A 27,007-nucleotide genomic window follows, 5' to 3' on the forward strand; every position below is an offset into this window, starting at 1 on the left:
TTAAAACTTTTGTTTGAATTTAAAATACCTTTAAAACATCAGTGGAAATCTATTCATGGTGCTTTATAAAAGCTAATTACTTTCTGACAAAAAATAGTAAGTTGACCCTAGGTAATCCTGCATTAAATTTTATTTTAAAAATAAAAACAATATTGGGCTGAGGATGCAGACTTAGTTTTCATGAGTCAAGTCTGTGCTTTTAAACTAAAATTCTGTAGTGCCAAACTGCAAAGGGAGTGAGAATAAGGAACATTAAGGATAGATTTGGCTTAAATTATAACATTTATTTGTACTTCAGTGGTGTCTTAGCAACCTATAGAATTGTGATGTAGTGCTAGTTTCTCTCAAGAGACTGAAAGATAATGCTTGGAAATTCCTGGTGTTAGGAGCACGGCTAGGAAAAAAAAAATAAAAATCAGTGCGGTGGCATTTTAAATGTATAGTTAATATGTTGTAATAGGTGCTAGTAAAAGGCTCCAGGCTGAGCTTACAACACTCAGAGACTCTTTAAATTATGACTGTAGAATGAGAAGAGTAAAAGAATGAAAGCTTACAGGGATGGGATTTATGAGCAGGAGTAGTTTGGTGGTTGTGATTTGGTTACCTTAAAATAAAATTAAAAAAAATCATTCTCTTGACCAGTTTAACTTTCAGCTTCTTCTTAAAGCTTTGATAATGGTAACGTACTCTGTTTAGCTATTTCAATGTTTAAAGATACCTGGTGTATTTTGGCTTTATTTTCTGTAAATATACTTCACTTCTGTGGTTGAAGTGGTTTCAATTTGTAAATTTAAAGTGCAGTGTGATAAAAGCGTTGTTGGATTGCAGTCTTGTCTGCCTTGTTATGCTGGGGAAAAATGTTCGTACACTAACTTTAGCACTTAAAAGGAACTGTGGCATTGGCTATATTAGAAAACCAACACAGCACATGGTCAAGTCTTACTGTAAAGTGATGCAATCCTGCAAGTGCTGAACTACCTCTTTGTTATCTGTCTTCTGCAGCTCAGATAGTGAATCTGGCTCACAAAGTGCCTGCGATCAGCTTGTAACACCCACAGCATTAGCAGCCTGCACCAGGGTTGACTCCTGTTTTACTCCTTGGTTTGTGCCATCACTAAGTGTGTTGATCCAGTTTACTTATTTGGAAGTCCACCTCTGCCATCATCTTGATCAACTAGGCACAGGTATGTACTCCTTTATGTAGAATAATAAAAGCATATGGCCCATTTGTGCTGCCTAAATCCTTGTTTTGCTTTCTGTAGTCCCCATTTCCTCATTCAACCAGGCATTCTTGAAATAAATTATGACCAACAGCCACGGGTGATACAGACTTCAGGGTAAAACTGATGCCTTCTGTGCCTTGAGAAAGTACGTACGGTTGGCAGTTGGGATGGCTGATCCGCCCCCTTCCTCCCTCCGGAATGGGTAACAGTAGAAGCCATCCGGTTTTCCTAGTCTGATTAGTGGCAGCAGGTGCCACTTCAGTTTTGAGCCATCTTGGTGAATGAATTTGATCTTTTAAATTTTCCAGCATATTAACAGTACTATTAAAATATTTGAAGATTTTGCAACCCCCTTAGTAAGAATTCCTTGGAAGAACTCTGAGAACGGCAGATTTAACTGCTATTTCAATTATGATCACTTCTGGAGCTACATCTGGTTTTGTTCAGTGCTCTCTGTCATTGCATTAATGGCAAATACATTCCAAGAGATCTTTACATTATTGTCTGATTTTCAAATGCCAGGAATGCTTTCCACGGAAGATGAGCAAATATCTTAGATAAATTTGACAGGGGCAGGTTTCTTTGTGAGTAGTTTTTGTGTTTCTGCAAGTATTATAATATATTTATTATCAAATCATACCAAGACAGACACTCAACATCTAGCAAATAATGTATTGTCTATCAGCTACCTCTATCGGTACATACTCTTCCTCACTAATACACTCCAATTCCAGATGCTTGATCTTTAAAATTACACATACTGGAAAAAGGAAAAAGCAGATTAAAATCAAACCCAGCTGTTTCATTTTTCAACGGCGAGTGAGTTTATGCTGCTGCTGTTCTGGTTACAGCACCTAAAAGTTTTGCGTTCCGTTGTGCTGTGTATATGCAAAGGGAGCACAAAACTTATTGTATCCATTATGCTTTTGTAGAATAATAGGGCTTGATCCTGGAAAGTGATGAGTGTTTTGCTTCCCAATCTGTAGAACACTTGAGCATATGCTAATTTTAAGCATGTGAGTAGTTCCAGCAACATAAATAATAACATCAGTGGAAATATTCGCATGCTTAATGTTACCCAAGCGGTGTACGTGCCTTGCAGTGTCTCTGCCGCGGCGCTCAGCACTTTGCAGGACTGAGACATGAGTGAACACGATAGAATCTCTTTTATTAGCTATTTCTCATGCTCTGGTCTCGGGATACTGTTTTGTTTAATTTCTAGTGTTATGGAGTAATATGTCGCATCTCAGTGGGTTTGTGGTCTTGAACTCTCTGTAATTGCAGCAAAGACAGTTTTCATTGTGGAGCCTGCTAGCCTGCACAGTCACGTGTCAGCAAATATTATATTGCTAATTTTTATTGTATTCATAATGTGCTATGTGTGGGATATCACATACATCTACTACAGCAAAAATTCTCACAGAAATACGGTCTCAGCTCCTAATAGGTGACAACCCAAACTGTGTGCAGTGTGTAGATAAAGCAGTTTGACTGGCTGGTCTATTTGCCATGAGAAGTTTTTGGTTTGCAGATACTTTTTTGTTTGCAGCTGCTATTAATTACAGTTCTATTTTACATCTAATAAACACTGTGAACAGGATTAATTTCAGATTTCAGAAATTGACTCTTTTATGAATTTTACTTGTTTTCATCATATGTACAAGCAGTTAAAACATGATTTACAAAAACACACAGAATGTGGTAATGGTGATGTTCTAGTCTTGTTTATTCTTTTACATTTCAGCACCACCAAAGTTTCTTCAGCCATTTATATCTGATAAGAGCATGCCATCTGAACTAGAATACATGATAATTTCCTTTGATGAGCCTCACATGTATCTTCGTCAGTGGAGTGATGAGCCCATGTTCCAGGAGATCCAGTTTTCAACTCAAGCCAACTGTAAACTTTTGGAGTGCCGAAACGTGACTATGCAGAGTGTTGTGAAGCCTTTCAAAATCTGGGGGCAAGTTGCTATTACCAGCAGTGCAGGAGGAAGGCAGTTGGACTGCACAATAATGGTGGACCCCATTTTCATCAACTTTGGCCAATATGCTCTTCACTCACTAAATACAGCAATTCAAGCGTGGCAACAGGTATGCAAATACAGCAGTGAGGAGAAATGCAGCAACTGCATTTGGTTTAGTAGCACATTAGAATACCAACTGCATTCATTTTTTACTAACAAACATTAGTTTTGTAATAGCAATGAAAAATAGGAAATCATGAATGCTGTATGTAAAGGTAATTGTAGCCATTTTGTAATAGCAATGAAAAATAGGAATCATGAATGCTATATGTAAAGGTAACTGTAGCCAGAACTGCTTGAGTTTCATTGAAATTTCTTTAATTTCTATAAGAATAATCAGAATCTTGGTCTTGAAATGCATAATATTCCATTAATTTATGAAAAGGTGTGTGATGCATGATACGTAAGCACAGCTCAGTCTCAGCAGTAAAGCATATTGTTTCCAGCTACTGCTTCTATCCTTATTGAAGTTCAACACTAGTTTCACATTACATTCTGTGCAACAACATTAATGGCTGAAGCCAGTCCCAGTGTAAGGAACCTTGCTTCTGCAATGACCCCACAAAGGCCTGTAATTCCCTTAGTCCAGTATAGCCTTGAAATCAAATCATTGTCTTCATCTGCCTGAAGACCTATGTGGAGCCTGGGAATTAATTACCTATCATGGCACTACAATAACAAAGCCCCCAAAAAAGGATAAAACATCTGGTTTATATCAAAAAATTCTCTTTTAAGGGCATTCCATGGTTTTCTTGTTGCAAAAGGACATTCATAAAACAAGATCTAGTGTGATTTAAACCTTTACAGCTGGCTCAAATATCAATGTGGACAAAAATCTTTGTAGCTCCAATTTCTGTTTTTTGTCATATTTTGAACAATGCTTTTAATAAAAAACAAACATAGAAAGCATAAGAGAGTCCTTGGTAGGCTGTTAAAACCCCAAATATTTCTGACTTAGTACTAGTCCCTCATCTAAGACATGTGTGGCAACTACTGCAAAGTGGCCTTCAGAAAGGTCAGTTTCCTCTTCAGGATGGGGAAGAAAAAAAAAAATAAAAATCTCTCAGACATAGCTATACATATAAATAAAATATGGTGCATAAATATTTAAATGTTTTAAACCACATCACAGTGTGAATGACTGACTGACTACTCTGTGCCTTGAAGGAATATTCTGAGTTGAAAAAAATGGAATTGTATATTTGATTAAGTAGAGCCATATGTCACATAGTATATTGCTGACAGGTACATTCTATGAATAGTTGGTACTGATTTATACACGGATTTGGCAATGTTAACATGAGCCACAGGAGGATATACTTCTGTAATTGTTGCTGTAATTTTCTCGTTTCCTCTCATGTCAAGGGTACTTGCCACCATGTTCTGATGTGGTGGGTATCTAGCCCTGAGTATTCGAGATTAAAAACTTGCATCACTTTGAAATTAGGGAACGGTTAGCACACAAGTAGGCTCAAGACAACTTATTAAATTAATTGTTACCAAGATGTTTTGTATGTGGCTTTACCTCCAGATTTGGAGGGTGGCACGCACTGCACGGGGAGGGCATGAATTTCCCGATGATAAGCGTTGTTTGATGTTTGCTGTTCACACAAAATACAATATAAGTGCGGCCAACTAGAAGCATGAATTTAATAAGCAGGAAAGGTTATTTGAATTCTCCACATATTTTTTACTGGATAAATATCTGAAACAAGTGATGCTGTAGTCAGAGGACACAGATGGAGCATGAAACAATTTGGCCCTGCACCTTTAGGTCAAGAATTCAGGATTAACAGAAGCCTCTGTCAGTGTCTTTGTTTCCTAGATACGAATTGATTTTATTTTATTTTATTTTATTTTATTTTGTTGAAGTAATGATGAACATTTTGAAAGTAGATTAAGCCTAAAAAACACCAGGCATACAACTTGCTTTCTACTTCTAAGTCACATGCTGAAAATCTGAGAGGATTAGCACTTTTTAAAAATGGTTCCCCCTTTTGACATATTTCACTGTCTAATCTGAAATCCTTGTTAAATACAAGCAGTAACAGGCTAATGCCCATCTAAATGCAAAGCTAAAGCAATGGTTTTAATAATCAAATAACTCGACAGACAACTTAAAGATTGTTATTAATTTTGTTTTATTATTTAATAATAACATACAGAGTATCAAGTAAGATAGAAAATATGTGTCTCCTGTGAATATACATGCAGGAAGGTGTTTTTTCACCTTTATTTGAGTATTTAAGCCTTCACAAATTGTTTTATAGCATTCCTGCTTTGTGATATCTAGAGACACAGGGTCAGCTGAGAAAACAGCTCCCCAGGTATGGTACGAAGTGAGTATTCCTGGAAAAAAATTATTCCTTTGTGGTCTCACACTGCAAATGTTTTCCTAAACCCCTCAGAAGTTATAACAGCTCCTGTTTTAAACCTGTTTCAAACCATTAGAACTTCTTTTCCTTGAGGTCCATGTGGTGCTTAACCTTTCTGTTGGCAGTTGCATAAGTTTTCTTAATGAGCTGGGATCAGTCAAAATGACATCTGTGATCGTAGTAGTTTCCCCATCTTTCTACCATAAGCTCAAAGAACAAAGGAAAAGTGTACAGAAAACTTGCATGTAGCTTCAGTTTACTTTTCTGATTTACTGCTAGGGTACTGCCATAAGAATAAAGTTTAAACAATAAGAAGGAAAATATTCTATTCTCTTAGACAAACTTTGAGCGAGATAAGAAATTGCTAAAGATTTTCTGTCCAAAAAACATTGGTGGGTGCTAGAGAAAGAGCGGTGTGTACATGTGTGTTTGTATGAGCTTGGTAGCTTGTCTTTGTCTTTGGTAGCTTGTGAAGCACACAGAAAATAACTTTGTGCATATAAAGAGGCCTAGGCTTTTATGAGTTTTTTTCCAGATCCAGAAATGCTTTGAAATAGCTGTGAAATGAGGAGAAAGTCCTGAGACAAGGAAAACCTGTGACTAGTATTATGTGCGATGTTTTTCCTCTCTCTGAATAGAATTCACTGAATACTTGAAAGCCCAGTAAAGAAGAGACACTTTGCAGGCCTCTCTGAGAGAAAAGAACAGCTGAAAAACTATCTTAAGAGGGGCAGGAAATTGTCCCCCAGGAACTGACCTTAATCTGTATCTGACTCAGGCTGTTGATCTTTTGCTGATTCTTTTGATTTGCTGTTTTAATTATTTTTTTTTCCTAATCCACACTTAGGTGTTTTCAGCTCCTGGAGTCATTCAGCCCTTCAGCATCTTTGCCACACAAATGGCCCTGTTTTCTTTGTTTTTATTATGTCTGGTTTCGACACTCTCTTTTATCAATCAAGATTTCCTTACTCCATCTTTTTGTTGATTTTTTGTTGTTGTTGTCCCTCTCTGCTTACCCTAGAATCTTCTATTGTTAGACTCGAGCAGCAAACCTTGGGTCCAGTTCCCTGTGATGGGTGCAGGGAGCTGCTGCATCTCCCCAGGGACTGAGGAGCATGAGTGGTTCTTGGTCTGGGAAAAATCTCCTGCATTTACTGCAAGAACAAGAGTTGCCTAGAACCCTGCTTGTGCAGTGCATAGTTGCCATATTGAGCTGCAGCTTAATGACGCTTTAATCAACTATTATCAAGACTTGAGGCATCAGTAGCTCTTTCTTAAGCCTGGCAGCATGGAGTAACACCTTATTATGCAAATCTTACTGTTGCCTTCATTCCAGCTTTGGAACTATTATAAAATTGATCTGCTTTTGCTTAACTTTGAGAAACGTTGCTTTTAAAAGCAGAGGATTCTTGTAGCAAATCTAGCATTTGAAACTAATGATTAATGGCAGTCATTCATCAGCATCAAAATGAGTGCAAGTCTGTTAATAATCCCTGATGGGATAACATACCCCCAGCACAATTTAGGAGTGAATATGCTTGCCAAAAACTTGCGAGATTCTCTGCCCTCCAGAAAATGTAAGAACCTACAGTTTGTGCTAACGTACTTGCAATTAAGTTAGGTAGAAAGAAGGAAGTTCATAATCTTCTGATACTGTTCTTCCAGTCTGTGAGTCCTCAGGAAGAAAATATATTGGAGTAAAAAAAAATAATAATTCTTAAATTCCCCTGGGGTTCTGTCTAGGTTTGACTATAACAACATGCTGAAATCTGTGGATAGTAAATCCTCCCTTTTAAAAAGAACATTTTGCAAAGCTGTAACAGGAAAATATATATGCATTTGTGGTAGGCTTATGGGTATGTGGGTATGGCAGCTTGACAGTAAGAAGTCATAGATCCACCACTAGAAAATGCCAAAGTAAACTCCACACTCTGAAGTGGCACTGTAGATATAAGCCTTCAGCATATACAGAGCTCCTACTGGATGTGACACAGACATACTGCTCTGTAATGGCTTCTACTGCTTTGAAAAAGTGATCTTTTGGTTATACTCAACTGAGTCATGTTTCAGAGAAGATACCTGATCTTATGCAGTTGATTTAATGAGAATTGGAGAGAAGCTTCAGTCTAAATATACTAATGCCTAAATACTCGTAGAGCAAATAATTTTTTGTACAGAGTCCCAGCCAATCATTCTGACATTCAGTCACAAAAGGAATCAGAACCTGCACCTTAGGTTCTTCTGAAGTTAATAACAGTAGTGAACATGATTTGAAGGGTGCTAAGTTTGACACACCTTGCACACTTCATTTTTCTGAAAAGCAATGTACCAAACCGTTTTTCATGGATAAGTGAGGATCCATAGGGATCTATGAGGAAATGTTTTTGTCTTTCTCTTGTTTGATCTCTGAATTTCTGCAGGCTTTCAGGGACATTGTTATCAAATAATTTGAGACCCATATAATCATAAACAGTGGTGGTGCTAGCTTCATTTTGTCTGTTTGAAAGGTCCATTGAGAGAGCAAGGAGGGGAAACAGAATCAGTTCTCAAAAGACCACAGAGGTCCCATAAGTTAGAGAAGAGGTCATGGGAAGAAAGGATGAGAAAAGAGCAGCTGGGCTATATTGTGGAGACAAGACAACCAACCAACAATAAAGCATTGTCAAAAGTGTGTGCTAGGAAAGATGGGGGGGGAGGTAATGAAAAGTACAGGAAGATTAGCTTTGTGTGTTATACCCATTAAATTGCATGAAGACTGTTCAAATATTGCTTACTTGGAGTAGTCATTATGGTTGCTAGATAGTTGCTTGTAATTGGAAGGTGCCAGCCTAGTAGTGACTAGAACAGAAATATATGAGAGATGATCTCCAAGTCAAATTGTCAGTCACTCTTTGACCTCTCCCATATAGGGGATTATAGTTCGTGCCTTCAGGGATGGAAGACCTGTAGCTGTGGTAATTTTTATGACTATCATATAGTCTCATTGTGTCAACAGGCTGACAAGCAGCCATACGAAAAGCAGAAAGAGAGGGATGGGAGGATGCTGCAAACAGGAGAAAAACTATTATAAAATCTAAATAATGTTTTTTTTTTATTTTTCCTATTAGACTATCAGATTGCATGATACATTTGAAAACTAGCCTCAGTTTGAAGGAGCTGTGAAAATGCTCTCCCAATGTCTTCTGCTTTTTCTTTAATTATTTTTTAAATGTTGTGGTATCAGGAGAGAGAATCTTCTGCTGATGACCTGCAGCAACTTTTCAAAGTGTAAGCACCAGCTGGAAAAGGGGAAGTGCAGCCTGTTGGCCTGAGAGATTAGTTGTCAACATGGTGAAACTTCTTCATGCCTTTCTGCTCAACCTGTAGTGCCCCATCTGTCCTATGGGACATGTAATTTCCAACTTCTTTTAATTTATTTGAATTCTTTTACCTAAGTTGGGAAGTATAGGTTTTACTTTAGTTTTAGATCTGTAAAATTTGCATTGCAGAAGCATAAAGTAAAATATAAAGCATTATAAAGTGAAGCATAAAGTAAAATATATTGAGTTTTAGGACATATTTTGTCATCCCAAACTCTGGTTTTTGCAGAGAGCAGAGTACTATGAGACCAAAGCTAATGGCAAGGGATCTTGAAACATTTCTGTGTTGTAACAGTCGCCACTGGGCAGACAGCTGCCAAATGTCTTGCAATTAATCTGCTTACTGGCTTTCATATCCCTTTCCTTTCAGAACCAATGCCCTGGAGCAGAGGAGTTGGTCTTCAGCCATTTTGTGATCTGTAATGACACACAGGAGACACTGCGGTTTGGCCAGGTGGATACTGATGAAAATATTTTGCTGGCTAGTCTCCACAGTCACCAGTACAGCTGGCGCTCCCACAAGTCCCCCCAGGTAGGTCAGGAACAGCCCTTCGGATGCAGTAATTGCTGAAGCTGACGGGTGGCTTTAGGTGTTGGGTGTTCAGCTTTCTCTGTGGTCTCAACTCTTCTCATGCTCCGGTTCCTTCAGGAGCCACATGCTGGGGCTGCATCAGAGAGAAAAGGTAAACAATAAGTGAGGAAAGCCAGAAGTGTTTAGAAGTTACACGAGGGTAGAATGACCGCTTCCTGTAACACTGAGCGGTTGTGGAAACGAAAGCTTCTGAAAAAAACCAAAAGAAGATCACTTGCCAGGTTTTTATAACTAAGCGATCAGTGTCTGTTTTCTGTGATGTACATTAGAGGTTTGGGGAATTTTTTTAATGAATTGTTTTTACCAGAAGCATCTGTTCATTGAAATTGTTTGCAGAACAGGGTCAAACTGGACAAATCTCTTAACTCGGCATGTTTTTTCATTAGAAAAGGTTTGAAATTCAAATGAGGATAAATAAGTTTTTAAGGATAAACACTGAAATTGAAATAAAATATTTTTAAGTTATCAAGAGGAAATATTTCAATGAAACCATGCTGTTTTTTTTTCTTGAGCGGTGGTGAAAACCAGACTTTTTACTTGGATTCAAGATAGGGCAAGAATTTAAATCTTTAAAAAAAGTGTTTATGAGACAGCAAAGCCACTTCTTCTCTCTTTTTAATATATATAGCCAGCTCCCACTGAGTGGGAGACCAGAGACTTGTGCCACCTCACTTGCTAAGCAGCAGTCCTGGACGGAAGAGCTACTAACATTTTTACAGATCTTAGGAGTAGTGTAGTGGATAAGGGTTCCTAACTCCTCTTCAGCCCTGCAAAATACCAGCCTCAGCATGTGAGAAAGAAGGTAAACTTTGGATGGTAATTCTAAACAGGAGCTGTGCCCACTTTCACTGCTAACAAGTTTCAAGTTTCACTGGGAAGCAGAGATGTCAAATTTATGGTGTTTTTTGTTCATATGTCAGTTGGTGGATACACAGAACTACCGAACTTTACGTGAATGTGGTCATCTGTGCAGAGCAAATTCAGCCAGAGTAAACAGTTGCAGTTGACACTGAAGTCAAAGCATGAGTTAAAAGGAAGGCAGGGTAGTAAAGGGACCATCTCACCCCAGAGACAGCTGTTATAGCTGTGCACTGGTGTAATAGAGAGGGACCTTTGGAGATACTGGAGTACGGTACTGTATGTCCCTTGTCACATTTTTAAAAAGAACATATGCTTTCTCATACAAGCAAAAGGCCTGTGATGCTCCATCCCATGGGCCAGCAATCCAAACTGTGCTCTGGGCAAGCATCATTGAGACACAATCCCCAGTCATCAGGTGACAGTACTTGCCCCTGGGTTACGACTGAAGTAACTCCCTCTGGTTGGGTGAGAGAAACAGAACAACCAGGCTTAGAAAAAGCTGGCTAAATGTGGCCTGTATTTTGTAATCAATTATCACTAGCTTTTTTAACAACCACCATTTAAACCTTTTCATAAACACATGGAAGAAGAAGGGAATGTTTAAAGCAATGATAAAGAAAACCAGAGCTAACTAAGGCTTTCCGCTTAACAGCTTTTCTTACCCATTTTCTGGTTATTCTGTAAAATTATTCAGTTGGGAAAATCCTCTTTTTGACCTTTCTACTGAAGGTGTAATTCTGGTTATGTGTCTTTCTAATAATAGTGGTGTAATGGTGCAAGCTAGAAAGAGTTTTGAAAATGAGGAATATCTCAAGCAAAGTGAAAAGCAAAAGAGTTTAAAATTACAGCTTGTTACTGATACTTTCTGTCAGTTGCAGCCAAGCTGCTAAAGACAGCCAGCACAACATATGGCATTAGCCTGGAGAACTTAAATATTAAAACATTGATTTTTAGCTTATCCTCTCAGTCATAGACCTAAACAGCACAAAATAAAAGTGCAGGATGAACAGTGAAGAATTACAGCAAAAAGAAAAAAAATCAGATTAGGGAATGGGTGAGGTGACCGTAGGAACTTCAGATGCATTTTGAAAACTGGTGATGTCAAAGGGTTTCCCCACTCTGTTTTACTCTCATTAGATTCAGATTCACTGAAGAATTGGGCTGATAAACAGTGAGGAGTGTCATGTTGGATTCTCATGTCCCAAGAGATGGCAAAGCTAACAGCTCACTCCTCCTGACTCAACCCCATTGCTTGCCAGCAGGCTAGTTTAGTAGGGGGGCTATAGCTCCCTTGTCCTACCCCTTGGAATGATTTCAATAATATTTCTGCTCTTTTAGCATTCTTCAATAGTCATCTCTTTCTGGAAAGTTTAGAGAGGTAAATTTCACTGTGTAGGGACAGCCTTTCCACACACAGTTGAGAGAGAAGCGAATTTTCTTTACAACTGTTGGACAATCTTGGCATCCATCTATAAGCCAGCCTTGTTCATTTGATTAATGTTCAATACAAATTACTTCAGAAAAGCTGTTAATCTAAACAACAAAATCTTCTGTCAGTTTAGATCGTATGAAATAAGTTTGTTTAAATATCATTACAAATGTTGTCGTGTAAATTTTTTCAATGATTAATACAAATCCTTGAAATGAAAATGACGACTCAATTAAGACATCAGGTTGTCCCTGTTATGCTATGGCACTTTTCTAATTATTTCCATGCAAAACTATCTAACAGTTTATTATCCAAAGGTCAGAATAATGCCCAAGCATGGACAAACCCTCCAAGTGTCATATTCATGGAATGCTAGATGACTTCATAGTTATGAAATTATTTCATTTCTCATGATAATTCCCAACTTGCCAAGTTAGTGAATTTTAAGAACTCTGAGAGCAGATTGTAAGATAAATGTGAAATAATCCATACTTCTGGAGTCAGGGACTTCCCTCCAGGCATTAGTTCATACTTGACTTACTTGACTTACTCTTGGGGATAAAATGAGTTAGGACAAGGTCTTAGATACCACATTCTCTTACTGGGAAAGAAAACCAACTTGCACAACTTTGGCTGTCTCATGTTTCTTGTTACACAGGCACTAAGAAGCAGCGGTTGCCATGAAATACTTTATTTAACCTCTGCAAAATGTTTTTTTAGTATGGCAAGGCAGTTCAGTTAAATAAAAATAAATAGTTTCAAAAGGATTGTATTTCTTTCACATTCACATCAGTAAAATTGTCCATTTTTCTTTTGCTAATTAAGCATAGTGAGAGATGTAGTAATTGCCCATTTTAATTGTTTACCACAATTAAATACAAATACCTAACATAACTCTATTTTGCAGCAGCAGATATTTATATAATGCTTTATTTACATTCAGAATTTATTTTAATATTAATGAAGTTGCTATAGGCTATAACTAAAAATTGTTCAACTTTTTCGTGTTAGGAAAACAGCTATAGCACAGCAAGGATTTGGATTTATCAGCTATTGATAGTGTCCCTTCAACTGTTAGGCTTAACTTAAAGCTCCTTCCTTCCTTCATTTTTTCCCAGCCCGGATCTTCTACATTTCAGGGAACCTAACCTTTCCTTTTAACTTTCACTCTGATTCCTGCAAGTCTCGCTAGTTTGGCTAATATTTCAGTAATAAGCCTGAGGTCCGGTGCTTGCTCTTCTACTCTGCTCCAGCCCCCATATTTTCCTCAGATTTCATGAGGTTTTGACCTTCCTTAGGGGTAAGACACCCTCAAGCATATAGTCCCTTTCAGAGTTGGGGTAAGTCCAAAACTGATTTTATTTGAGGCTTTTTTAAGCAGTTCTAGCAAAAGTTGCCAGACCTCATGAGCTGCTTTTGCAGATTTTCATGAAAGTTAGAGGTCTGTTAGATATCACTAAAAGGGAAGAGAAGCTACATCACTCCTGTGCTCTACAGACAGCACTGGTTCCTGCATTATTACTGGATCCAGTCAGCTCTCCTTATCTTGATCTTCAAGTTGGTTTGTGGGATGGGCCCCCGTTATGTCAAAAGTCATGTTTGTCTCCAAGACAGCTGTGTTTTTTAGGAGAACTGGAGCATATGATACATAGAGTGAAACACAGAAGTTAGAAGAGATGAGATCTTCTTAGCAATTTTCTCAGAGTTAAGGAATTCTGTCTTGCAAGACAGTAGGCAGTCAGAGGGTCCCACTAGGGATCACGCAAAACGTAAAATGTGAGAATTCCCTGAATGCGTTCTGCAGAGGTTGTTTGCTTGCTGATAAATAGCAAAAATCTTTCATAACATGCTAGTGATTACTACTTATTTTCCCCATGCTCAAACTTCTGCAGAGTCCTCTGAAGAAGCAAAGAATAATGTCTCCAAATTTGTCAATTAGCTTTCTATGCAAAACATAATGTTGCAAAGGGAAATTCTGCATTTGAAGTAGGAGCTCCCAAACCTTTCCTCCAGAGTATTACCCCAGACTTAAGATAACTGCCCATTTTCACTTTTCACCATCCTTAACTTGAAGAAGCAGGTGTAGTGGGTAAAAGTCAGTTCCTATGTTGATTTGGGCAATAACTCCAACAAGAATGTGACCAAGTTACTGATTAGAAAAAAAATAGATGTTTTTCTTATCGAAGTAGGTAAATAAGCCTGAAACATCTCTGTGCCACTTTATTGCTACTTATATAGAACTTGAGGGAAAATATGTCTGTCATTTACTTTTCTGTTCTTCTGAATATACACTTAAAATTCCTGAGCAGAGAGTAGTAGTGGTTAGTATTATAGTAATACCTTAATTGGAACCCATTTAAAGTTTTTCTTCTCTTATTTTCAATAGCATGCGTGCAAAGCACAACTACTGTTACAACTTCAGAAATATGTTTAAAGGCAGTTATAGATTTGGAAATAGCTTTAAGAACGTCCTCCCTGTTCTCCTAAAAAAAAAAAAAAAAAGGCTGGAGCCAAATTTTAGCTTATGTTGCATCTCCAGCAGAAGCATAATTCGTTCTTCTTTATTTCCAATTTCCATTCTTTCAGGTATTGGGTTATAAAGTGTAAGATTATATGCAGTACTCTGTGGGTTCAAATTTAGAAACTGGGACTTATATATCAACTATTATTAGGATACTTGCCTATTTATTGTTTAAGAACGTTACAGATTCTCTGCACAACCTTTGGTACTTGACATAGTCCTCTCCAGCTCATTTACAAAGCAACATCAGGTGAAAAAAAAAAAAGAAAAAAAGGAAAAAAAATCATGTTATTTTATACTGTTCAAGTAATGAGAAATGTATTATTGCTTTCTTTTAGGGTCTTGCATTTGAAATTAATTGTTATACTATATTATATGTAATTCACTTCCTAAATAGTATCTGGGGCAGATAAGGATTGATGTTATCCATTAATCATGTGAACCCTCATAATTTGGTTACTGTTCCTTACCTAAAAGATTCTTCTCTTCCACAGTTTGTAAAGCTAGTTTGTACCTGCGAGGTTCAGGCCTGCTTTGCAGGTTGTACTGAGGCTCACAGCACCTCCAGGAGCCCCTTATAGTCAGAGTTTATCTGCCAAGTGTGACCTTTTTTCTACTAGCCAGCATGGGGGTGTTGGAAATTGCATTCTCCCATGCTCCGTACCAGCCTTCTGTCTTATGAGGGCTGATGGCACAGGACTGGCCACATCTCCAAGGTCCCATGTGAAAATAAAGCCAAACTGAAATTCTAACTGGTTTGGTGGCTGCTGCAGCTGACAATGTGCAGAATGAACTTTCCATTCACTGTTTTCCCAAATACTAACTGGTTTTATTGTTCTAAGTCCTAATCCTGGCCAAGGGCCACCATGTATCCTGAAAACACAACCCAAAAATACCAATCATCCTTCTTCAATTTTTCAATTAAAAATCTCTTTAGCTTCAAGTCTTAGCATTCAGCTCCCATCTCCAGATCCCCATTTCCTCTGTGCTGCTACATTATCACAGATTTTTATTGTCTCATATCTTTTAAAATAACCTACTGCTTCCACACCCTTAACTAGATCCTCAGTTGATTCCTCCCAGTCTCTCAGAGTTGAGAGCACTAATCGTTATTCTTCCCAAAGAAGAATTTTCTAGTTTCACTTAGAAGACAGATATAATCTAACTACAGTGAAACCAAATTAACATTGGTAGATCTACAAGCAAAGGAGAAATCAGTTTACATCACTAAGCATTTTGAGGGCACAAGCTTTAAATTACTTATACAGCTGGAAAATGCTGCCCTTTCTGGACAGGCTCCATTCCTAGTCTCATTTTTAATCCCTCATTTTAGTCTTCATGCCTTGTCATATGACACTTAGCTTTATTTACTCAGATCTTATCCTTCACTCACACATCTAGCTGAAAACCTAAGGAAATTTTGAGGAGTGCATAGAAACATTCTGTGAAGAGATGTGATAAAGATTACAGCTTTTCTAGCCATTCACTCCAGGACAAGCAGCTGCATCTTAGTCTGCCTCCCTGATGGCAATTTCTTTCCCTCACGAAACAGAAATCCATCATGTCTGAGTTACAAACCCAAACCCCAGCAAAGTCTAGTCAAATTAAAAAATTCTGTTACCTGTTGATATGTTTCCCTAACAGAAAATGCAGAAATCAGATGGTTATATAGATGAGCATCTATCTTCACACATACAATAGTTAGTCTGTGTTCTCTAAACTACAAATTGCCACTTACCACTGGATTATTTTGTCAGAATACTTTTTAAGTCCATGGAATATGTTTTGTACCTTTTTGCAATGACTTTTCTCCCAATATGTGTATCATACTTAGCTATACTTGTTGAACTTTTTAGAGCAGTGTCTAATAATACTTACAATTTACTTAAAACTTGATGAGTGAAAGTTACATGGCAATTACCATGAATCTGTAGTATTAGGTCAATGTTACAGCAGTAGAGCTCTGCCTTGTTGAGTATCTAATGCCATCAATGATGACGTATTCTGCTGAAATGATGTTAACACCTGATTACTTAATTTTATAAAATTACTTCAATTGTTATTTCCTGCCATATATCTCTGTATCTCTTAATGTCGCTTTCCAGAAATCTCACATTTAAATGATTGATTCACCCAGAGTTCCCTTTCAGTTTTCACAGAATGCAGTTTCTTGGCTCAAAAGTAAACTTACACAGTACCCAATTTTTCTATTGTTCTGTCATTATTAAAAATATATTAGATATTTTCAAAAAAACTTACAAAGGCTGTTCCCTCTGTATGTAGCATTTACCGGTATGCAAATTGTATGTTTAAAAAATAAGAAATTGCCAATATAGGAGAATAGCTCTTTTTTTATTTTTCTTTCTGAACTATGAAGTTAAATGCAGACTAATCATTGTGCTACAAAAAAAGTTAGTAAGGCAGCATTTGGAAGCTAATGACTGCTCAGGGAAAGCTGACAGCATGTTTCTTGGGAACGTTCAACTTGTGAGCAAAGCTGTTTATACAGGGTGGGAAACATCCTAATGTTGGAGCTACATACAATTACTAATCATCAATTATGGCATTTATATGACATCTGTCTTTGGAGTGCACCCTATTTTGTATGCCTTCTAGCTGAGACTGACCATTTAATACCTTTTCTCATTATTTGGCTGTCATTTCCAGCTACCAGTCTCTCCAAAGTAAACAGTTTTCTTGTTTCTCCTAGTTTTCATACGTGATGAGATTTATTCCCAGCTGCCTCTGTAAGAAACTGAACCAATTCCAGCCACTGCAGTTGTACTTTTTTGTGTGTTTTGTTTTTCCTTTTCTGTAGCTAACACTTAAGAATCAAAGCGACGTGTTTGTTTATGAGTTTGAGTGTCCTAGTGCACAGCTTTCCTCAATGTATTCTGGAATACAAAGCTGTGCCCACGCTTGTGTGCATCCAGATGCATGCCCATCTGCACACTGGCACATATTAGCTTTTGTACTTCCAGCATAAAATTAATTTGAATCTGAATGCAACAGTCATCACTCTTGCAAATTCAAAAGCCACCCACTGAATGGATGTTATTGTTCTGTGTGTAACTTGTGCTGAGGATACCACAAATTGCAAACAGGCTACTGAGTTGTAGTATCTTTGAAAGTTGTTGCTGCGGTTGTTCCTTAAAACAATGAAAAAACCCCATCATCCAGCCATTCTCTAAGTCCAACTGGCCAGATCTATGGCCAGTGCTATCCCTTTTTGGAAACAAGTATCAGGAGAACATAATATTTACAAGTTGCAATTTTTGCTTGTGTAAATAATCGCATTTTGGGCCTGATCCTGTTCTCAATTACTTAAATTAATTAATGACAGATGTCCAAAATCAGAGTGAAATTCAACCCTCAACAGAGAATTCCCACAAGGCCTTTATATAACTGTTTTAAAGGACTTAAGTGATGCTTAGGCTCTGTGCTGGCCCTCTGCAAAGAATAAATTTTACCCAGAATGCTTACTGCTTTGATCCCATATATATAACTCACATTCTTAAGTTTGCACAGCCACAAAAGATCTATACAGAGCTAAATAGCCAGATTTTCAGCTGGCGTAAATTTATGTAACTTCATTGACCTACATGGAACTGTACCAATTTTCACTACTCTGGCTTAAAGAATCTCCATGGGATAGAGGTAAGTGCGTATGGTGGGTAAATGGATGAAAGGCTCTTCAAATGATGAAAGACTATATTGCTCTGGAAGTGATTTAAGTTAAACTGGAAAAAAGCCACTCCTTTTCCGGAATAAATCACACAGGGAGTATAATTATGCAGTTAAATTTCTTCTCATGCAGTCAAGCTTGAACTTGCCACCACATTTGTGTAAGAAATGAAATGTTTCCCATCTCTCAGTAATATACAAAGTTCTGTATTTAACACACACATGTATGTGAGCTATATAAGCATACAAACAAATAGATCTGCATCCTTCTTTATTTTGAGGGCAAGGGTATTTGTAATTTTCTGTTTTAGTCTGAAGGCAAAAGTCTGGCCTGGACCTGCATTCTGTATCACCTTGCTGGTGTTAAAGAGGGTGGATTTCTAGAACAATTTCAAGGGTAGTAAAGAAAATCTCAGATTTCCTTTTTTAGGCTCTCTGGTCTATGTGCCTTTTTTTCCCCAACAGTTGTGTGCTGGATTTTTACCATACTAAATACACTGTTAAAGCAGGTAATTTATAGAAATGCATGATGCAGAGCCACCCTACAGTACTGGTGATTCTTAGCTTTCTATCTGAAATCACAGAAAGAGTGGCTGAAATCACATTCAGAGAACTAGCTTGCTTAGCAGTGACGAGTTTTAAAACCAAGAATATTTCTCTATCCATGGGAATTCCTATCCTACTGCAAGGCACTTTTTTATTCCCAGTTATGTATTGAAGGAGTAATTGCTTTCTTTCCAGCTGTTACACATCTGTATTGAAGGCTGGGGAAACTGGCGGTGGTCTGAACCGTTCAGTGTGGACAATACAGGAACTTTTATTCGAACCATTCAGTACAAGGGCCGGACAGCATCACTTATTATCAAAGTTCAGCAGCTCAATGGAGTGCAAAAGCAAGTGAGTATTTTATCCAGTTTGGAAAAAATTATGTGAGTAATTTAAATTTTTATCTATTCACGAGTTAATCACCTTATTATTTATTCTCTCCTACTGGAATCAGAAAAAAAACAAGCATAACACTCTTCTGGGGGCATTTTGAGGAGTTTTTACAACTCATTTCTTCACTTTGGAATGGATCTTAGCTTTTAAAAGCTCAGTTACCACCACAGATTTTGCATGTTCCAATAAACATCCCTTTGCATTTTTTGTAAGTTCCGACAAAGCTAAATTACACAATCTCTTACATGTTTTGAGCCCTTGAGAAGCAGAATTGATGTATTTTTTTAGAAACTGTTAATATCTGATTATGGGTTGTAATTCAGACGTTTGTATTGTTATAAGAGAATAAAGTAATGATCAAATTAACATTTGAAAATGGGCTGCTGTGCAGTAATTTTTCACATATTATCTTTGCAAAGAAATCAGTTAATAACACTGCAGTCATTCCGCCTGTGTTGGCAGAAGCCAGAGCATGTGGTGGACATAGCATGTTCAGCTCATGGATATGGCAGAGCGCCTTATGTTGCACAACAGAAGTGCAGCTGATCCTACAAGAACAGTGCCTGGCATCACTGAAAGCCCTGCTGAGATTTTACTTGGTAGGTTGCAACTATGGTGTGCACCCTTATTAATGAAAAGCAAATGAGGATGGTTGTAGCAGGGATACACATGGCATGCTGTTCCTTCATTTAGCTTAGAAAAAAAAAACAGATATTTGTTCTATGATACATAATTCATGTATGATGGACAGCAAGAACTCTGAGTCTAATTTGGTCTTTTCTGGATGAGTGCACTTAAGTACATAAAGGTGGTACAGCCATTTAATGCAATTATAAACTTTAAAACAGCAAACATACTGAAAGCTCTGGGTCACTGGATTCTGATGGGAGTGTGAGGTGTTAGTAGAAACCTTTCTGCTGAAGTGCATCACTGTGACTGCTCAGAAAGGGCTCAGCATTCAGAGATCATCACAGTACTCATAAAATCCAGAGCTGTGTAAGCCGTGGGCAGTACTGCTTAATTCAGTGGGAATGGAAGTGGATACATTACATGTTTCTTTCAAGCCTGGATACTGCCTTAACAATATTTAAAGCAGTTTAGTGCCTAGGTTTCTATGAAATTTCATATACATTTGGCCAGTAAAAATAATGCTTTGCCACTCACTGCCTACAGCAGTGCTTGGGAAAACATAAAATGGGGAGATTATTCTTGTACAAGTTTTTACTCAATAATTCAATTTTTACCTTTCTTTTTCACAATTGCTTATATATGAGCTGCATATTTTTGTGTGTTTTAGATCTTAATCTGTGGAAGACAGACAGTCTGTAGTTACCTTCCTGAAAGTATTGAACTGAAAGTGGTTCAGCATTACATTAATCAGGATGGACAGGCTGTTGTTAAAGAACACATCAACTGCCTTGCAGCCAAGCAGAAGTTGCCTTCATATGTCCTGGAAAACGATGAGCTCACTGAGCTGAGTGTGAAAGCTACAGGAGATGAAGACTGGTCCCAAGATGTATGTTTAAGTTGTAAACACACGGAACACAGCACTGTCATTCAGGTATGACTAGAAACAGGCATATGGAATGTAACATTAAAAATTTCTGAGAGAACTGGGAACTTTGGCTTTGAGTTTTACTTGATATGATGAAATGTTTGAACATTACCATCCTGAATTAATTTTAGTGTAATGCTGCTGATCTCTCTGCATACAGGTGCCATCTTCAAAGAGTTCAATTACATATGTGTGGTGCACAATTTTGACTTTAGAGCCCAACTCTCATGTGCAGCAACGATTAGTAAGTACATTTCATGTCTCTGAAATCTAAATATTTATGCCTTACATGTCATATAATAAATTAAGGGTAGAATAACCCACTTTAAAGATTTATTAATAGTATATTTTAACAGTTGTAATACTGGAATAAACTTAGCCTTAAATTGGTATATTCTTGTCTTTTTGTAGATTGTTTTCAGCCCTCTTTTCGTTGTAAGGAGCCATCTTCCAGACCCAATTATCATACATTTAGAGAAAAGAAGTCTGGGACTGAATGAAACACAAGCGATTCCAGGGAAAGGACAGGAGAAAGCACTGCAAAATATAGAACCTGATCTTACGCACCACCTGACCTTTCAAGCCAGGTAAAATACTCACTTTCCTTGAAAATGGTTCATTTGTATGGAAAAGAAGATATCATATACAGTATAACTTCTGGTGCATTTTTTCAAAGAGTGTGGCATATGCAGAGGAGATACAACAGAACAAGCATATGTGGCCTGGAAGGAAATTTCCTGATAGCAAATACTAAATTTGGTATAACTATCCTGAGCACTATGGCATTTTTTTGCTTAAGCAGTTCACATTTTTGTCTTTTGGAAAATCAATTCCTAAATGATCTTGAAACGTTTTTTGAGAATGCTGCAGAATGTCTAGGATCTCAGACACAAAGGTCATTAGAATGTCATAATAAATTTGAGGCGATGCTGGGGAACTTATTAGACATAGTAACTTGATTCATCCACGATTACCTTGAGAGTGTTTCTCCTGCAGAATACGCTTGGAAAGCTTCATTAAGGGAATTGTTTGTGCTACTAATGCTTGATCTTACTGTGTAAGTGACTGAATCTGTTTTCAATGACAGGGAGGAAGATGATCCATCAGAGTGTGCAGTACCCATCTCCACCACACTAATTAAACAGATAGCAACTAAATCCCATCCTGGTGGCAACGTCAACCAAATACTGTCCGAGTTCTATGGCACTGCTGTTCCTCCCCAGCCTCCATGGCCGTATAACAGGAAGGATTCAGACAGGTAATTCTTTGCTAAACTTCATGGTTGATGCCTTGCCTTTTCAAATAAACTGAAATCATGTTCAAGAACACTGTATGTGATCAACATGGGGTATGTTTTCAGTAATTGCATGATTCCTGTATGTAAGCTGCAGAATCTGTTGCAGGTGGGAAATAATTGAGCTCAGCCCTTGATTACACTGAGAAGATTCCATCAGCAAGGATTAAAAATGTGGAACAATTTTTTTGTGAATACATCTTCTTTACTGCAACTCTACGGGCTGTTGTTTATTTAGTAGTTGTTTTGCTCCAGAAACAGGGAGTTGCTGTAGGGGGAGTTGCTGGGAAAAAAATGTGATTATGTTAAGGTGTTACTTTAATTGACAAAATTTTAATTGAGCTTATATGTTAGAAACTCTGTCTTTATAGCCTATATGTAGATAGATCTGTCAGACAGCATCTCAGTAGGTTCCAAAATGGTAAGGTAGGAGAAGATTGTTTTTCTGTTTCAAAACCAGAAGAGCCTTTTAAATTTCTGAAAATAATGGCTTATCATTTTTAATCTTGAATTGATTATTCCTTTGAGCTAATCTTTTTGTTTATTTGTTTTGAACAGCAATGAACAACTCTCCCAGTGGGATAGCCCAATGCGGGTAAAGCTGTCAGTGTGGAAGCCATGTGTTAAAACTCTACTCATAGAACTCCTGCCCTGGGCTTTGCTTATCAATCAGTCCAAGTGGGACCTCTGGCTGTTTGAAGGAGAGAAGATCGTTCTTCAAGTACCTACTGGGAAAGTAATTATACCTCCCAACTTCGAGGTAACTTTGCCATTCATGTTAACAGACACAGTTCCACTAAACATTCTGATTCTGAAGAATGGTTATTAATCCAGATGATTCACACTTTCCAGTCATTGTGTCTGTTAGTCATATGATGAAGAGTAGAAATAGCAACAGAAATTTGCCATGCTGGTGAGCCACCGAGTGGGTAGCACAACAAACTTGATAGCAATGTTTGAAGAACAACATGTCTTTAAGATGCATATTTTAAAATTGTCTGTAAGACACTGTAGGAAGAAAACCTGCATGCCATCTGATTTAGCAACCTTTTCTCCTTCCTCCCAGTTCAGCCAATGAATCCACAACATGGTCATAATGTAGCAGCCCAAGTAAACTGCCAACCTGTCACTTTGAAAGTGTGTTGACTACACAGTAGCAAAGCTGACAGCCTGGAAGGAATGTTTGGTTTGAGAGTTTTAGGCTAAGTTGTTTCATAGCTCGTATGCTACCAAGAAAGGTTTGATAATGAAATAGGGTGATATGCAAACAAGGAAGGTTCTTAAGTATGCCTGCCTTCCTGAGTTCAGGGTGTTGTGTAATGAATCTTCTCACATACCTTAACTTGGCCATGCACATGCTTTTTTATTACAACCCCAATATTCTTTGTTTTTGAAAGAATTTAAATAATTTGACACAGCAGCTGGTCCATTCCATTTGGACAATCTGGTATTTGTGGTTTATTTTGCCATCTTTCTTTTTTCCCCATGTATGTCTGTTAATAAGCAAAAGGTCTGCCTGTTAACATGTATAGTCTTGATTCCACCATGAGAATCAATCCCATGTCCACATTGTGGTTTCATCCATCCTTGTACCACTTAGAAAGTATCCGAGGGAAAAATGGAGGAAATAAGATTGACTTGATACTGGAAACTATGTTTAACTCTAGCAGAAGCATGTCTAATTGTCAACAAGTGATAACTGGTGATTTTTCACTTGCAGGAAGCTTTTCAGGTTGGAATATACTGGGCAAACACTAATACTGTGCACAAATCAGTGGCAATTAAACTGGTTCATAATGTGACTTCTCCCAAATGGAAGGATGCTGATAATGAGGAAGTAGTAACACTGGACGAAGAAGGTTTTGTTGAAGCTGAAATAAGACTTGGTGCTTTTCCAGGCCATCAAAAGGTTAGAAGAAAATTATCATTATTTGTAACTTTATAATTTAAAACCAAGGTCATATAGCAGATGAAAACCATTTAATGTATTGCAGCATGAAATCTCCTCCCTAGTTATGTTAATACAGGTAAAACACAAAGAGTATAAACAATGTGTGAAGTATAATTTAAATAATTAGATCACAAAAAACATTCTGCCCAACTGATTGAGGTAATACAGTATCTCCTAGAAAAAGAATTAATGAATTCTCAGTTTTGTTTAGAAAACACTGACAACTCGAACTTCAAAAATATGTGATGTTCCTCCAGTTAAAAAGTGCATGAATATAGATGGCATTTCCACAGTTAGAAAGAAAATGGCAGTTGTGTCATGATAATTCAATACCTTCTGTGATTTCATGTGTGGCCTCATCATCGCTTTTATTATCTCACAGCTGTGTCAATTCTGCATTTCTTCGATGGTTCGACAAGGTATACAAATTCTACAGATAGAAGATAAGACAACAATAATCAATGATACATCATATCAAATCTATTACAGGCCACAGCTTTCTGTTTCCAAACCCCACTCAGAAGAAGAGGTAAAACACTGTGGAAACTGTTTATGTTTGTCATCTGCTGCATGTGGGTGTTTAGACTTGATGGTCTCAACTGCATGCAGCAAAGCTTGAACAAAAAATCTTTAGACATAATAATGATAAAGTATTTTATATAATTTTAATTTAAAATACACAATCCTGGGTAAAACCAACTCCAGTAATTAACTGTGATCAGATATCTGTGGAAAGCAGGAGATTCTTGCACGTTGCATAATTAGTTCTGCCTGTTCTCCATCTGTTCAGGCACTAATGGCCATTTCTGTAAAAAAGGCAGCATAATCCGTAGTAGCTGTTGAAATTGTTCTCAGAATTTTTCCTGAGTTTGCGTGTAAAAGAGGTATATTGGCCTGGCAGGCTGAAAACTTTTTGTTATCCTTTTGGGAAGATTCCAGTTATCTGAACAAAGCTGCAGAACTAGAGACGTGCCCAAAGTTTATGTATTTAAGTGAACTGCATCAAATCATGAATATCAGTTTTCTAATAATTGCATGAGATATTTAAGGACTAGCTTACAGGAACCAAAATGTATGCGTGGTCAATGTATTCTAATCAAGCATTTATACATATTCATTGAAGATTACATTTATAGTAAAATATGTTGGAAATACTTCTCAGGGTCAAACTTGCTAGAGGAGCTGGCAGATAAACAAATTTGTTAAAGTTCCCTATTTCTGTGTTGTTTTCCTTCTGCATCAGTTTTCTTCACACTGGTGTCTATGTTTGTGCATTACACATTTTGTGGCAGTTTTATAGGGTAGGGAACTGAAAGAATGTTGAGTTTTTATATCTATAAATTTATTTTCTTCTCACAGTTCTGTTACAGTGACGTAGCTGTGGCTTCTGGTACAGTTATGTTGTACAACTGAGAGTGCACAGTAGACAGCTGTGCTCAGTTAACTGCATAAGTGTACCTGAAGACAGAATTTGGCCAAATAACTGTTAATGCAATGGACTCGGTGCCACCACTCGTTAGTTGTGGTCAGTTGGCTACTTGAGGCTGTTGTGTGCAAGATCAACATGAATAAACTGCCGGCTAGGAGCCGGCACGCCGTGCGACCACCACCTTTTTTCTTTCCAGGGCTTCCGCTCATGGGACAGCTCGGTGTTCAGCATCAGTGCTGCCAGCAGAGCAGGCAGTGCCACGCTGAGCCCCGTGCCCTGCTGGGACCTGGTGCCGGACACCGCTCCCATGGCTCCGGGAGCGCCTCTTCCCGAGAAGCGCGTGTCGCTGAGCTTCAGCCCCGGCGGCTGCGCGGGGAGCTGGGACCTGTGGAGCCTGCCAGCTGTCATTAAACAGGAGTTCCCTAGGCAGAGCGTAGTGGTGCCCACAGGAGCTGGTAGTGAAAGTGGACTTTGTACCAGGTACTGTAGCTGGTTATGAATAACGAACTTTGCTCGTTGCTGTAAAGCTTCAGCTAGGAACAAGCCGTAAGAGTCAGAGTAACACATGCCCTCCATATGCGAAGGGCAGGTCTTACTTTAATTTAAAAATTGTTATCTTTTGATGGTTTTGATGCTTTTATTGTAAATGGTTTAATGTTATGGCCATGTTGTACAATTTTATAATGTAGGGGCTGCTATATATTTACATGCATACAAAATAAGAGCACGAAAAGTTTATATTTGAGATTATCTTCTTTTTAAATTTGTGGGTAACAATCTAAGAGTTCAAGGACAGTGTGAAGTAATATGAAACAAACATTTAGGTTTTGTTTTTAAAAGGTAAATATATATTTTAGTGATAATAATAAGAGAATAAACAGGAAAAGCAAAAAAGGGATTAATCTTTTTTGAGACTACAAGGAGAGGCTTCCAAATTTTAAAGCTTGAAATACCCAAATGTGCATTCCAGTTGCAAACAGATGCATCCAGCTAGTTAAAAATAACCGTCAAATGACTTCTCAGATGCTCAACTTTAATTCTCAGACCTGATATCTGAATCTATTCATGCATATGCTGGTATAAACAAGAAACAATCTGCTGGAATTAGAGAAGCTACACCAGTATATATTACCAGCCATATGATCTTTCTCTTGCCCTGTAGGACTTGATACCATTAAAACCCTCACACAGTTCTTTTGCAGAGTCTAAGAGGTACCACTGTAGATAGAAAAGATTCTCACACAGACCTCAAAAAAAAAAATTAAATGTGAAAAACAAGGGAAGGATTCCTTTTAACTCTGAGACAGGCATAGAGGATCTCATGTTTCTAATCAAATTTTCAGACAGTTTAGATTTTTTAATTCACCATGTGGTAAAGTTTTCTAGAAATATCCAATAAATTTGCACAAGAAAAAAAAGGATTTGTGTTTATGTGTGAAAACATTTTATGTAGCTAATGAGTAGAACTAAATTAGTTTATTTTCATTTTAGAAATGTATGTAGTGATTATTTCATTAACATTTGAAAGGGCAATAGCATTATGGATAATTGCAGAGGAGCAGTCAGTTGCAAATGTATGTATTTGTTAAAAATGTCTTTCATGTGTATCAGAGAAGTATGTGTGCAAATTCTTCAGGAAAAATTTAAAGATTTATGTTGAAAATTTGGGTCTACAATCTCATGTTTTTAATTTAATATAAATCTCTGCTGGCTAGGGCTCTCATCTTGCAAACACACATGCTCAGTTTAACTCATAAGTAGCGTCTAT

At 37.6% G+C, this 27,007-nt stretch overlaps 2 protein-coding genes across 5 annotated transcripts in view; one reads left to right on the forward strand and one right to left on the reverse strand.

The window, feature by feature from the left end:
- Positions 1 to 27,007, reverse strand: part of RIDA (reactive intermediate imine deaminase A homolog) — a 959,578-nt gene that overhangs the window by 795,840 nt on the left and 136,731 nt on the right. The gene's annotated exons all lie outside the window — the stretch shown is intronic.
- The window catches only part of VPS13B (vacuolar protein sorting 13 homolog B), a 442,966-nt gene that overhangs the window by 386,768 nt on the left and 29,191 nt on the right, over positions 1 to 27,007 (forward strand). For all 4 annotated transcript variants that reach the window (XM_051610148.1, XM_051610150.1, XM_051610151.1 and 1 more), the window contains 12 exons: positions 1,003 to 1,184; positions 2,968 to 3,317; positions 9,355 to 9,516; positions 18,813 to 18,968; positions 20,308 to 20,571; positions 20,726 to 20,809; positions 20,977 to 21,152; positions 21,653 to 21,823; positions 22,418 to 22,619; positions 23,580 to 23,768; positions 24,193 to 24,339; positions 25,436 to 25,719. In XM_051610148.1, the coding sequence (XP_051466108.1) occupies positions 1,003 to 1,184; positions 2,968 to 3,317; positions 9,355 to 9,516; positions 18,813 to 18,968; positions 20,308 to 20,571; positions 20,726 to 20,809; positions 20,977 to 21,152; positions 21,653 to 21,823; positions 22,418 to 22,619; positions 23,580 to 23,768; positions 24,193 to 24,339; positions 25,436 to 25,719 (2,367 nt within the window). The remainder of the gene's footprint in view (positions 1 to 1,002; positions 1,185 to 2,967; positions 3,318 to 9,354; positions 9,517 to 18,812; positions 18,969 to 20,307; positions 20,572 to 20,725; positions 20,810 to 20,976; positions 21,153 to 21,652; positions 21,824 to 22,417; positions 22,620 to 23,579; positions 23,769 to 24,192; positions 24,340 to 25,435; positions 25,720 to 27,007) is intronic.

This window comes from Apus apus, chromosome 2 (assembly GCF_020740795.1).
Source record: "Apus apus isolate bApuApu2 chromosome 2, bApuApu2.pri.cur, whole genome shotgun sequence".
Classification (NCBI taxonomy): Eukaryota; Metazoa; Chordata; class Aves; order Apodiformes; family Apodidae; genus Apus; species Apus apus.